The sequence below is a fragment of the Anomaloglossus baeobatrachus genome, chromosome 3, assembly GCF_048569485.1.
Source record: "Anomaloglossus baeobatrachus isolate aAnoBae1 chromosome 3, aAnoBae1.hap1, whole genome shotgun sequence".
In the NCBI taxonomy this organism is placed as follows: Eukaryota; Metazoa; Chordata; class Amphibia; order Anura; family Aromobatidae; genus Anomaloglossus; species Anomaloglossus baeobatrachus.
In genome coordinates, this window is record NC_134355.1 from 152,587,133 (window position 1) to 152,602,103 (window position 14,971).

General features: G+C 48.5%; 1 protein-coding gene across 1 annotated transcript in view; it reads right to left on the reverse strand.

The window, feature by feature from the left end:
• Positions 1–7,949, reverse strand: part of MTHFD1L (methylenetetrahydrofolate dehydrogenase (NADP+ dependent) 1 like) — a 311,373-nt gene extending 303,424 nt beyond the window's left edge. Inside the window, exons 1-3 of the mRNA XM_075339530.1 lie at positions 7,776–7,949; positions 2,713–2,797; positions 1,006–1,056 (exon numbers count right to left, since the gene is read on the reverse strand). Of these exons, the coding sequence (XP_075195645.1) occupies positions 1,006–1,056; positions 2,713–2,797; positions 7,776–7,945 (306 nt within the window). The 5' untranslated portion in view covers positions 7,946–7,949. The remainder of the gene's footprint in view (positions 1–1,005; positions 1,057–2,712; positions 2,798–7,775) is intronic.
• Positions 7,950–14,971: the final 7,022 nt, after the last annotated feature.

The window sequence follows — 14,971 nt, forward strand, 5'->3', positions numbered from 1 at the left end:
AAAACCATTTTTATGCAGGACAATGCATTTTCTCCTGTTGCACAGAGTCATTGGCTGCTATGGGCATAAAAAGGAGAGAAGCTCATGGTGTGGCCACTACACTCCCCTGACCTCAAACCTATTGAGAATCAGTGGAATATACTTAAGTAAAAGATCTGTGGGGGTGAGAGGCAGTTCAAATCAGTATCTCTGGGAAGCTATTCTAACATCCTGAAAAATTCCAGCAGAAACTGTTCAAAAACTCTTAAGATCAAAGGATGAAAGAACTGTGAAGGTGAATATCAAAGAAGGGGTCCTATGTTAACATGTAACTTGGTTTCTAATTGGAAAAGCTTTTGATGTCAGTAAAAATGTTAGGAAATTATGTTTACTTATACTTAACCTCCAGCGGTTTCATTGTTTATTGACGTCGATCTGGTCCCTCGGCACCTTCTTACGAAACAGCTTCTGACTGGCTGGAAATCAGAATTTAGGTGAGACGTTCTCAATATAATTCTATGAGAGCCAGAACGAGACCAGAACGGGACCAGAATGAGGCTCTCATACTTGCATTGAAGAGTGATCTTGTGTTTCACTGTGAGTGATCTGGCAGGTCACAGACTGCTGGAGACCAACAGAAGGGTTTGAATGCTGTCTGATAAAATATCGAACAGAACGCGAGCGTTTCAGGCAGATGTGCAAATGTCAAGTACCCAAGGCCAGAAATGTCTAATAAAGAGAAGTGTAAGATCCATGAATACAGCCTTTATAGATCAGGAAATGTGAAATTGGTCATGGAGTTGTAACGTAAGGCCAAAGTATGGAGCTTCTGGATGTATTCATACTAGGAGTTGAGGGAAAAGATTTGTAAAAGGTAGGTCCAGCGGCCACATTGGGAGTCTGGGGCCACAGGATTAGAGCAGAGATTTCATGTGTAGCTTAATAATCAGAAGTGCCACCAGTAGATAACAAGCTCTAAGCCCATCGATATACAACACACCATGATATGTGTACAAATAGACTCACCTCTTGTGCAAAGTGTCTGGTTGTCTGTAATGTCACATCATCTTTGCTTGCCTGCAAATGACAAGTAAATTCAAAATGTTTGAGCCTTAACTTAGAAACCAGTGCAAAAATAACAGATGATGAAGGCTGGCCCCACACAAGTCACCACTAATAAGCCTGTCAGAGGCAAGGCACGTATGCCCATCATTCATGATCTGCCACCTGTAGTTATGGACTCCCAGTAATCTGGTATATATTGCACCATCTCGCCTTGTATTTTGCATGCACACATACACTTTCCCCACCCTCCCCAGGTCCAGTGCTGAGTCTATATCTCTGCCCCGATGTCAGTTATTGTCTGAAGCGCTGAAATCTAGGACAGCGCTGCATCCAATACTAGAGCTCAATGGCACCACACAAGTTGCGGCACCACCCATATTGGCTGTAATGCTGCACACGCCAAACCACTGGCGCATCCTTTGTCATTCCATATTGAGTTGCCTATGGGTATATTTAAAGCGCATCATTTAACTACTCTAAAATGTCCATTTTTCTAGTACCTTATTTTGTGCATTTTTTTGTCGTGTTTTTTAAATTGGTTTTAGTAACTTTAGTCAACATTTCCATATACTTTTTCTTCTTTTGCTTGATGCAATTTTAATAACGTTGGTGGGAATTGAGTCAATCGGCCATGTCAGTGATCTCTGGCCTCTGGACTGGAGGCCTGAGAACTGCCTTAAGGCTGCTTTACACACAACGATATCGCTAGCGATGTGACACGCCCAGATCGTTGTTATGATTTGCAGAGATCGCTCATAGGTCGTTTATTAGCGGTCACACGTACCCATCTCACAAAGGACGCTACATCGTTCAGCGATATATTGTTTGACCAAGGCGGACGTGTGGATGTTGTTCGTCGTTGGCAGGGTGTGAAACGTAGCAATCTGTCTGCTGCGTTCCAAACGACGAACAATATTTTGAAACTAAACGACGTGTCAATGATCAATGATTTTCACCCTATTTGCGATGTTCGGAGTCGCACGTAGGTGTCACACGCAATGACGTCGCTAACGATGATGGAAGTGTGTCACGGAAACTGTGACCCCAACGACATAGCGTCAGATAAATTGTAGCGTGTAAAGTGGCTATTACACCACAGCATCCACAGCTGATGAGCCGGTGTGGTATGACATCACATGCGCTTTATGCTGGAATGATTATGTCCCGCCAGGCTGGATAAGACAAGCATTGGAAGCTGTCAGGTAGGAGGCAGCTCTCAGGCCTACTGTAACCTTCCAGCAGCCATAGATTACCAACGTGGCAGATGTACCAAGCTATCCAAATCGATTACACCAATTGATTTTTTTTTTCACTTACGTATGCAGTGAGTCAATCTTATTGATACTATGGGGCCTGCTTTCTATTATTTTTACAGTTTTTAAGTCATTTAATAAATGAGCCAGAGAGGGCATTCATTCTAAAATTGGTCAACTTTAAATTTTAAACAGGACTTTGTAAAGGATAATGTAGACATGAAAGTAGTGGGGGAAAACGAAGAGGAAAATCTGTCAGCAGCGGGTATACAGATTAGAAAACATATACGGATATAATATTTTGAACTATAGTAATGAGAACGTGCAGACCAACCTTCATTACTAAAAGGACATCACCATATTGTTAATTAACAGAAAACCATCTGCAGAGCTGCACATCATATGCTCCACTTACCTGGATTATGGCCAGAACTGGCTTAAAGGCGGCATTTTCATTCTGCAAAGTCCTGAATGTGTCTTTTGACAGTTGTATTATGTTTCTGCAGAGAAAAGAAGCAGAACATCACCCATCCAAAGTGCATAGAGCATATATACGGTATGGATTTTTTTTTTTATTCCGCACACATGTAATCTTTTTCCCCTGTCCTTAAACAACAGTTTACCTGCAAAACTGAGATATAGAGATATATATATATATATATATATATATATATATATATATATATATATATATATATATATATATATATATATATATATATATATATTATACATACATACATACATACATACAGAGAGAGAGAGAGAGAGATACACACATGTAATGTGTGTGTATGTATGTATGTATGTGTGTATGTATGTGTGTGTGTATACACACAATGAGGAAAAATAGCACACTTCTAATATAGTGGGTGCAATACTTCTACAAGGAATAAAGACCAGACTTTCCACTAATTTCCATTGGGGTGCGGTTTCCAATCTATTTTTTCAAGAGTGCAAAGTCTGCTGTGCTTTCCTATACTGTTCAATTACTGGTATCCAGATGGTGACCAATAGAACACATTTGTTGACTCTGGTGACCGAGGGTTTATGGTGAGATGTATACACTGGCATCTTTCTGAAGCAGTGGGAAATTAAGATGGCCTGATGGAAACATGCTGGCAGTATTCCATAAACCATGTGGATCTGTAACTGGGCACAGGTTATGTAGAAATTACTTGCCTCTTAAAGCGAATCCATCACCAGGTTTTTGCTACCTCATCTGAGAGCAGCATAATATAGAGACAGAGACCCTGATTCCAGCGATGTGTCACTTACCGAGCTGTTTGCTGTCATTTTGATAAAATCAATGGTTTCTATTCTGCAGATCTAGCAGTTATACAGAGCTCATGAATATGCTGGACTACCTGGCAGCATGCCAAGCAGTCCTCTAATGATAATCTCCTGCTGATTAAATAATGATTTTATCAAAACTACAATGACCAGCCCAGTAGGTGACACATTGCTGGAATCAGGATCTCTGCCCTTACATTGTTTGGCTCTCCGATTAGGTGGCAAAAACCTGGTGACAAATTCCCTTTAAGTGATTGTCCAAGAGGAATGCTGTGCTGCATTCATGGTCTTAGCATTAGTCAGTGGTGCTTCATCATGATAATTTCCCTTTAAAATTCAATTTTAGAGCAATCCCTTACATTTTGTATAATTAATTCTTTTTAGTTGCAGATTTCACTTTTTTCTTTCTTTTTTTTTCATATGGGTTCAAATAAGTTTGCCTACATTTGTACAGAAATAGCAGCTGTGACTGGCAAGATGTGCCGCTCCATGTGCTCGCCTACATGCCCGCGGGTGCTGCAGCTGCCTTGCCTCACATGCACCATTCTCATCAGTAAAATAAACCAGAGTAGTGCTTTCTGCAGTATCCTCCCTTACAGACCCCATACATTGGCTTGAATAGGTGTAAGGGCTCAAAGTGCAGCCTGCGGCACACATGAACTGTATGTACTCTAATATGAAGGTGTCCTAAGGCTGGGTTCACGAGGATGAATTTCATGGTCTATATATGGACTACAATGGCTGGACTTCACTGGTCTGACTGTGGTCTCCAGACTAGAGATAAGCAGCTCGCAGATAACCGGGATCAGCGGGTCCCGGTTATTTATTTATTTTTTAAATCCGGTTCTGGTCCAGAATCCGTCCCCATATAATTCTATGGGGACCAGAATCCGGAGATTTACAATGTTGGTAGAAGGGATGGGTGATAAGAGCTTGCACGCTGTACTCACCGAGACTCCATCATGGCGGCACACTGCTTCCAGGTCACGCATTCACTTCCGGTGCTGCGCATTAGGCTCAAAGCATATGGCAAAGCAAAGCATAGGGCAAGGCGCCGCCCCTGTGACCACATTCCCTGCTATTTATATACGAAATATGAAGGTAATAAAATGTTTTTTATTTCTTTCATATTATACAATTTTACAGCACAGGGATGGGTAGGGAGGTGTAATTAGGGCACACATGCGTCTGCTGATAGGTCAGAACGTATATTCTAGGGGACAGGTTCACTTTAACCCCAAAACACATCTCCAGGTCTGACGTAATCCACACGAGGTCCCAAGACTATTCAGCTCTGCTACATGTAAGTCACACCAAGCTGCCATAACTGCCCACTGCAAGTGCAGATAGAGACTGAGGCATGCGATCAGTGGTGACGTCACTCAGGTGATTTGCAATCACAGCTGTAGGTTCCCACCAATGACCGCAAATAACCTGAGTAACGTCATCGCTCATCGCGTGGCTCAGTCATTCTCTGCCTGCAGTCACAGGGGGCAGTCATGTTCTATGCCCGCCCACCGTGACTTACCTGTAGCAGAGCTGAATAGTCGTGGGACCTCATGTGGATTACGTCAGACCTGAAGAGGTGTCTTTTTGGGTTAATAAAGTGGTGAAAGAGGATGTTTTTTGTATTTTATAGTGCTGGGACTGTTGCATCTAATAGATGTGACAATCTTGGGCAGCTGTAGGTTGCCATTTTTAGGCTGGGGGCAGTCCAATAATCAGGATGGACCCCAACTCTTGAAATTCACCTCTATATGCCATCAGACCTCAAAATAGACTGTTTTGCTTTAGTTTTTGTGCTATATAAATATAGGGACATGGCTCCCCTTTTTGAGCTGTGCATATTGTCTATATAGCTTGCCATGGGCTGACATTAAACAGTCAGGTTTTGCTCTGCCCTCATCTATTTTGAGGACAGATGTGAGCTAGAAGAGTTAGGGACTAGTGATGAGTGTGAACTACCATGGTCAGTACTCCTAATGAGCAGTTGGATGCTCAGATGGGCGCGACTACACGAGTATAATGGAAGTCAATGGGGAATTCAAGCATTTTTCCAGAAGATTTCCCAGAAAAATGCTCAAATTCCCTATTGACTTCCATTATACTCAGGTACTGAAGTCACACCCATCTCAACATCAACTGCTTGTTAGGAGTACTGAGTACCTGAGTGTGGCAGTGCCCGCTCATCACTATTAGGGACCATCCTGATTGGGTACAACTTTTTTTTATATTTTTTTATATTTTTTAGATCAAAATAATGTCAACCAAGTACCCCATGTTATTTATATGTACCACTAATACCTGCTGTTGGGCATTTGCTCATTTAGCTTTATCCTAGGTTATGTTTATTAATGATCACAGTGTGAACGTGCACCTACACACCACACTTATTCCAACGTGTTACAGATCATACCTTTGGTTTAGGTCAAGTTTAATAAGCAGAAATGATCTCAATAATAAAATACAGGGCAGTGAAGGGCACTAATGAGAATACACTAAAAGTGGAGACAAAAAAGAGGCACGAGATCGGGCACCAAACAGGCACTGAAAAGTGTTATCAACAGTTTCATTACACTGCCAAGACACAAAGGGATGCAGGGCGCAAACACGGGTCATTCCCGTCTGGCCTAAATGGGTTCTAGGCACAAGAGCTGGGCAGACATTCATGTCTGGGAAAACTGTTGAAGTAACTGGTGTTTTTAAAGGGGTTGTCCAGGATTAGGGCGCAAGTCTGCAGTCACTATATGTAACTGCAGTCATGAGAATCCTCACAGCACATAAAGTGCGCTCACTGTTATGATCAGCAGATCCCGGAGCTAGAGGATCCTATGACCAAATGTATGCGATTTACATACTTCCTGCCACATTCCGACTAGTATTGAGCGAGGCAGCGCACGTCTAGTCAGCATGTGACATGTATGCAAATTGCTTATTTGCGGTTACACGCCCACCTGCTCCTGGCACCTGCAGAGGACAATCCTGGCAGCACACACACACTATGCAGTCACAGTGACTACAGACATGCACCATCAAGTCCCTTTAAATGACTTTAGACCATCAGTGGCACACAGACATGGAGGCACTACATGAAACTAGCCCAACTGGGGACTTGGCATCAGAGTTGGCACTAAAGTGAGCAAACAGCCAGTATTTACAGATCCATATACAGTAAGTAACTGAAAGCCATTTATCAACACCATCATAGGCAGTGAACACCAGAATGCCCACCAGCAATGAATGTCAGACCCCGCTGACTTGTCAAGGGGATCCCATTGTAGACCGAAATACATGACAGATGAATGTGAATAGAACCACAAACACACTGCAGTAACATTTTTTTTTTTTTCCTCAAAACAAATGAACAAAAATCATGAGACCTGGTTGTCCTCATAGGGTCGCAAAATCCTGTGCGCTCTGCTTAACAGTCCCTGGAAGTCCTTGTTCTATAGATCGGGGAAAGCTGGATATTTTGGAAATCGATTTTGAGTTTAGTATTATACAATGAATCAGTACATATCAGTCAGTCGCCCTCTTTCACACCAGATTGATGGTAGGAACCTTCAGGCCGGTGGGCATCACTAGCGGTATATCTGCAGGGTAACATAAAAGGCCAAACATCATTTAACCCTTTAAAAACAGTTATTGGGATTTATGAACAATGGTTACCTGCAGCAATTATGCCCACAATCCTCTTGGGCGAGGCTTAAGTGACCGTGTGTGGTGCGGACCATACCCATCTAATAGTGGCTCGGTAGTTGTATAAACCTTTAGAAGCGCTGGTTTCTTATTCTAATTTGTGGACATTGGCTAATTGCCCATTTTGATGCCAGCTCTTCTGCACAGAACCCATTTGGGTCAGCCACTCAGCCAGTAGTGCCCAGAGTTTGCTCCGGCTCATCCCAGTGTGTAATATCAGTGGCCCACAGAAAGTCTGATAACTCCATTCGGTGCCCACTTTGATGCCACTTTTACACTGAGCATCTCCAGCCTGAAAAGCATGCTGGGATCTGTAGTGTACAGCTGTTAGACAACCATTCAGTGCAGTCACAAGATAAACTACAACTCCCATAAGTCTCTGCGAGATGCTGCCGAAAAGGCATTGATTGGTACTTCCTAAAAAGTTCTGTCACCCCTTTTATCTAATGGCTGCTCCCTAGTGTACACCATGTGCCCTGCCCGTACCTGGCCACGGTCCCGTGCAGCTCCTGCGCGCTCCTCCACGCCGTGGCGGAGGATGGACGGACAGCAGTGCCTGCCCTCCACGGACATCTGCGGCTCAGGCTCTCGGTGCAGCCCGGCAGGCGACAGTACAGACGGCGGAGCAGCGGCCAGCGCATGGTGACAGCAAGCATCTGATGGATGCACAGGGCGGGAGCACGCGAGGACAGGCCCCTCCCACAGGGGGCGTGGCTACAGCGGCTATTAAAAGGGGCAATGCCTTCTAATGTCTGAGCGCGGTGCCGGCTGTGTGCTGGAGCCAATAGCCAGGGCATTGGGGGAGAGGGCAAGAAAAGGGGTGTCACGGCATGGGGATGTGGGCTCTGCGACTAGGCTCTCAAAGGGGTTTCCCGCTAACAAAGTTTGTTTTAACAAATATATTTTGGAGTAATAATAATAATTTCCACAATTGGATGTTCCTGTGCTGAGATAATCTTATATATGTGCTCCTGCTGTGTACTGTGTAATGGCCGTGTCTGACTGTACAGGGACATGGTCTGATCACACCACAGCTCCTGGGATAATCTTATATATGTGTCCCTGCTATGTACTGTGTAATGACTGTGTCTGACCGTAAAGGCAGGGCCAGATTAAGGTTGGTGGGGGCCCCATAACGTTAACATTTTTAGCAGTGGCGTAACTAGAGTTGGATGGGCCCTGGTGCAAAGTTTAGACCTGGGCCCCCCCTCCACATACACAGACACTTGGGGTAAGGCATACCTCCCAACTTGTAAAGAAGGAAAAGAAGGCCAAAGTTTGCGGCGCGCGTAGCGCGGCGCGGCAAATTTTTAGGCCACGCCCCCTAACCACACCCATTTCACAGTCACGCCCATATCCACTCCCCATCCACACCCATTCAGCATGGACACGCAGGCAGCCGGCGGGCCTCCAGCATGGACACGCAGGCAGCCGGCGGGCCTCCAGCATGGACACGCAGGCAGCCGGCGGGCCTCCAGCATGGACACGCAGGCAGCCGGCGGGCCTCCAGCATGGACACGCAGGCAGCCGGCGGGCCTCCAGCATGGACACGCAGGCAGCCGGCGGGCCTCCAGCATGGACACGCAGGCAGCCGGCGGGCCTCCAGCATGGACACGCAGGCAGCCGGCGGGCCTCCAGCATGGACACGCAGGCAGCCGGCGGGCCTCCAGCATGGACACGCAGGCAGCCGGCGGGCCTCCAGCATGGACACGCAGGCAGCCGGCGGGCCTCCAGCATGGACACGCAGGCAGCCGGCGGGCCTCCAGCATGGACACGCAGGCAGCCGGCGGGCCTCCAGCATGGACACGCAGGCAGCCGGCGGGCCTCCAGCATGGACACGCAGGCAGCCGGCGGGCCTCCAGCATGGACACGCAGGCAGCCGGCGGGCCTCCAGCATGGAAACGCAGGGAGCCACAGTGAGGCGGCCGGTCGCCCACACAGTGAGGTGGCCGGTCGCCTTCACAGACAGGTGGCAGGGGGGCGCCCGCACAGACAGGCGGCAGGGGGGCGCCCGCACAGACAGGCGGCAGGGGGGCGCCCGCACAGACAGGCGGCCGGGGGGCGCCCGCACAGACAGGCGGCCGGGGGGCGCCCGCACAGACAGGCGGCCGGGGGGCGCCCGCACAGACAGGCGGCCGGCCGACCGCACAGACAGGCGGCCGGCCAACCGCACAGAGAGGCTCCGGCCGGGGGTGAGGGGGGGGGGAGGGAGGGAAATCAGCGCTGGGGAGATTTTACTGTACCAGCAGCAGCACAGGCAGCGCTCCTCTCTGTTATGCCACGTCTACTGGGATGGTAGGAAGGAAAAGCAGGGAGGCGGAGAGAGAGTGGGTGGGCGGAGCCCGGGAGTCGGCCGTCCCGATCGTGGCAACGGGACAAACAACGTAAAGCGTGAAAGTCCCGCTGTATCCGGGACGGTTGGGAGGTATGGGGTAAGGGATAATGACACTGACACTTGGCTCTCACCCACAGCACCCTGAAATCCCTCTATCAGCACCCAGCTTTCCTATGTTCTGATATTTATCTTGTCCTCAGCACCCAGCTTTCCCATATCAGAGCATGAGAAAGCTGGGTGCTGAGAGATGTATATCAGAACATGGGAAAGCTGGGTGCTGAGAGATGTATATCAGAACATGGGAAAGCTGGGTGCTGAGAGATGTATAGCAGAGCATGGGAAAGCTGGGTGCTGAGAGATGTATAGCAGAGCATGGGAAAGCTGGGTACTGAGAGATGTACAGCAGAGCATGGGAAAGCTGGGTGCTGAGAGATGTATAGCAGAGCATGGGAAAGCTGGGTGCTGAGAGATGTATAGCAGAGCATGGGAAAGCTGGGTGCTGAGAGATGTACAGCAGAGCATGGGAAAGCTGGGTGCTGAGAGATGTATATCAGAACATGGGAAAGCTGGGTGCTGAGAGATGTATAGCAGAGCATGGGAAAGTTGGCTGCTGAGGGAAAGAGCCTTTTTCCCTCAGCACAAAACATTTCCATCCCATACTTGTATCTTTGTCCCCCCTGTATAAAGTTCTCAAAATACTATAACAGCCCCCACATAGCCTTCCAAATAATTGTATAAAGGGTCTCACATAACCCTTCATATATTAGAATGCAGATACATAGCCCTCCATATATTATAATGCACCCCCATAATCCTCCATGTATAAAGTAGCCCTTCAATTATAATGCATTTCCCATAGTTCTCCATGTATTAAAATTCACCCCATAGTTCTCCATATATTATACTGCACCACATAGTCCTCCATGTTTTATAATGCACTTCCATAGTCCATGTATAAGGTAGCCTCCATAGTCCTCCATATATTATAATGCAGCCCCCATAGTCCTATATGTATTATAACACAACCCCATAAAACTTCAGATGGTATTATGCAGCCCCATACTCCTCCATGTATAATTCACCCCTATATTCCATGTATAAGGTGTCCCTTCATTTTGTATTATACAGCCCCCCCCCCCCCCGACCTCCATTTTAATGCAGCCCTATAGACCTCCAGTATAATGCAGCCTCATAGACCTCTATGTATATTACACCTCTATATTCAATGTATAAGGTGTCCTTCATGTTTATTATGCAGCCTCACCAGGCCTCCATATATAATAATGCAGCCAACCTCTCCAGGCCTCCATGTATAATATAGCAGCCAGCCTCCCAGGCCTCCATGTATAATATAGCAGCCAGCCTCCCCAGGCCTCCATGTATAATAATGCAGCCAGCCTCCCCAGGCCTCCATGTATAATAATGCAGCCAGCCTCCCCAGGCCTCCATGTATAATAATGCAGCCAGCCTCCCCAGGCCTCCATGTATAATCATGCAGCCAGCCTCCCCAGACCTCCATGTATAATAATGCAGCCAGCCTCCCCAGGCCTCATGTATAATAATGCAGCCAGCCTCCCCAGGCCTCCATGTATAATAATGCAGCCAGCCTCCCCAGGCCTCCATGTATAATAATGCAGCCAGCCTCCCCAGACCTCCATGTATAATAATGCAGCCAGCCTCCCCAGACCTCCATGTATAATAATGCAGCCAGCCTCCCCAGGCCTCCATGTATAATAATGCAGCCAGCCTCCCCAGGCCTCCATGTATAATAATGCAGCCAGCCTCCCCAGGCCTCATGTATAATAATGCAGCCAGCCTCCCCAGGCCTCCATGTATAATAATGCAGCCAGCCTCCCCAGGCCTCCATGTATAATAATGCAGCCAGCCTCCCCAGGCCTCCATGTATAATAATGCAGCCAGCCTCCCCAGGCCTCCATGTATAATAATGCAGCCAGCCTCCCCAGGCCTCATGTATAATAATGCAGCCAGCCTCCCCAGGCCTCATGTATAATAATGCTGCCAGCCTCCCCAGGGCTCATGTATAATAATGCTGCCAGCCTCCCCAGGCCTCCATGTACAGTATAATGCAGTCTCCCCAGGCCTCCATGTACAGTATCATGCAGCCTCCCCACCCCAGGCCTCCATGTACAGTATCATGCAGCCTCCCCACCCCAGGCCTCCATGTACAGTATCATGCAGCCTCCCCACCCCAGGCCTCCATGTACAGTATCATGCAGCCTCCCCACCCCAGGCCTCCATGTACAGTATCATGCAGCCTCCCCACCCCAGTTCTCCATGTACAGTATCATGCAGCCTCCCCACCCCAGGCCTCCATGTACAGTATCATGCAGCCTCCCCACCCCAGTTCTCCATGTACAGTATCATGCAGCCTCCCCCACCCCAGGCCTCCATGTACAGTATCATGCAGCCTCCCCAACCCAGGCCTCCATCATGGAGGCCTGGGTTGGGGAGGCTGCATGATACTGTACATGGAGGCCTGGGGTGGGGAGGCTGCATGATACTGTACATGAAGGCCTGGGGTGGGGAGGCTGCATGATACTGTACATGGAGGCCTGGGGTGGGGAGGCTGCATGATACTGTACATGGAGGCCTGGGGTGGGGAGGCTGCATGATACTGTACATGGAGGCTCCATGTACAGTATCATGCAGCCTCCCCACCCCAGGCCTCCATGTACAGTATCATGCAGCCTCCCCACCCCAGGCCTCCATGTACAGTATCATGCAGCCTCCCCACCCCAGGCCTCTGACCACCGTGTACTCACTTTATATATATAAAAAAAAAAAAAAACAAGTACTCACCGATCTTCTCCTTCCACTGCTGCTCTGTCCTGACGTCTCCTTGTTCCACTGCTGCTGTACTCCCTGCTCTCCTCCTTCCACTGCTGCTCGTCCTCCTCTCTCTCCCGGTGCTCCGGTCGGCGTCCTCCCTCCCTGCGCTCTGTGCACTCAGCACAGCAGTCGCACAGGAGTGACGTCACCGCGCAGGCACAGGGGGAGTATGATGATGCAGAGCGGCGCTGGCCGCTCTATGCTTCATTATTACTGTGCGCGGTGACGGGGGAGGGGGGCCCCGGTGCCGCCGCTGACATCGGGCAGGAGGGCCCGGTGTCGGGGGCGGCAGCGGGTCATATAGTGGGCGCGTACACTGTGACAGATCAGCGCAGCTTCTCTCTCACTGAGAGGAGCTGGCTGCTGATCTGTCGGGTCCCCGCGGGCCCCAAACTGCCCGGGCCCGGTCGCGATGGCGACCGCTGCGACCGCGGTCGTTACGCCCCTGATTTTTAGCCATAACAGTAGAGCGCGAACTGTAGCATTTAGATATAAATCCAATGACCATTTAGCTTATCCTGTTCTGCCACATTCAGGTTTACACTACTACAATACAGATACAGTCCAGGATCACTCACAGCAGTCACTTGTACATACACACAGCACAATACAGATACAGTCCAGGATCACTCACAGGAGTCACATATACACAGAAAGTAGAGTTACTCACATATTTTTTATTGATCCCAATGTTAAGGCAGCGAGGGCCGGCTCCAGGTCTTTGTGGCCTCCGGGTGAAAGTCTCAGTGGACCCCATCCACACACAGACACGCACATACACATACAGGCATACATACATATACATATTTGAAGACAAATTCAGAAAAATACATATAAACAGACAAATATATGCACGGTCATATACACTGACATACATGCAGACACAGACGCATTAGGGCTTATACGCACGTTGCGTAATTCCATGCATTTACGCTGCGTATAGCACTGCAGTGTAAATGCATGCGTCCTGCATCCCCTATACAATCTATGAAGATTGTGCATGAGACGTGCGCACGTTGCTTTTATGAACGCAGCGATTTGGGTGCTATAATGTTGACCCAAATCTGTGAGTTCATAAAATGAGCATGTCAATTATTCCGTGCGCTTTGGATGCAGCTCCCCTCTGGCTATGGTGGGGGCAGCAGCCAGAGCGCATGAAATCGGAATTTTTTGTACAGAAAAACTGCATCCATTATGCAGTGTTTCTGCAGCGATTTGACGCGCACATGTGCTGTCAAATCGCTGCAGAATATTCAGCAGTTACGTGCGCATGAGCCCTTACAGGTATTAATATGGGGAAGTCACCAGCAGCCTCACTCACCTCTCCCGCTTGTTTCCGTCCAGCTCCTTCAGGACATGTGGCTGTGTTTCATGATGGCTGTCATTAACAGACATGACTGCACACTGACAGCACTGCTGTATATACATCACAGGAGGGGCTGGGGGCTACAATATATACATTACAGGAGGGGCAGGGGGCATAGACGTTACTGGAGTGGCAAACAGCTCTGGTGGTGTACTCATTACTGGGATGGGTGACATAGAGCTCTGGGGGACCCATATAGTTCTGGGGGGGCCGCACAGACTGCTCTAATTCATATATATACACACACACACACACAGAGTACTGCTTCTTACACACACAGCTCTGACACACACACACACAGATCTGACACACACACACACAAATACAATGCACCCCCCATTACTGAATACACAAACACACAATACAATGCACCCCCTCACCTCCTACACACACACACACACACACAAATACAATGCACCCCCCATTACTCCCTACACACACAATGCACCCCTCATCACCCCCTACACACACACACAATACAATGCACCCCCCATCACACACCACACACAATACAATGCACCCCCCATCAACCCCTACACACACACACAATGCACCCCCCCTACACACACACACACGCACACACACAAATACAATGCACCCCCATTACTCCCTACACACACACACACAACGCACCCACCCATCACCCCCTACACACACACACACACGCACACATACAATGCATCCCCCCATCACCCCTACTCACACACACACAATGCAACCCACATCACTTCCCCCCACACACACACACACACCCTTGCTGAGTACACCCATGATGGCCGCAGCACACAGCAGGGAGCTCATTGGCATACCTCTGACCCCGGAAGTGCAAGCGCTGGTACTTCCGGGGTCAATCAACGTCCTGTGACCGCAGTTTGTTTTTGCGTTAAAAACGCAGATACAAATAAATGGCAATGCGCCGCCCCCCCTCCCCTGAAAACACAGCTGATTTATTAGACTGTCTTTACGGAGGGGGAGAGGATGTGAAGAAGAAAAAAAAAAACGCTGACAGGTGCCTTGTGGCAAGTATGGCCCTGGTAGTGGGGGCCCCCTCAGAAGCTCTTTTGGTGGGGGCCCCGGGGCTGGAGCCCCGCCTGCCCTGCCTATAATCCGGCCCTGCGTACTGGGACATGG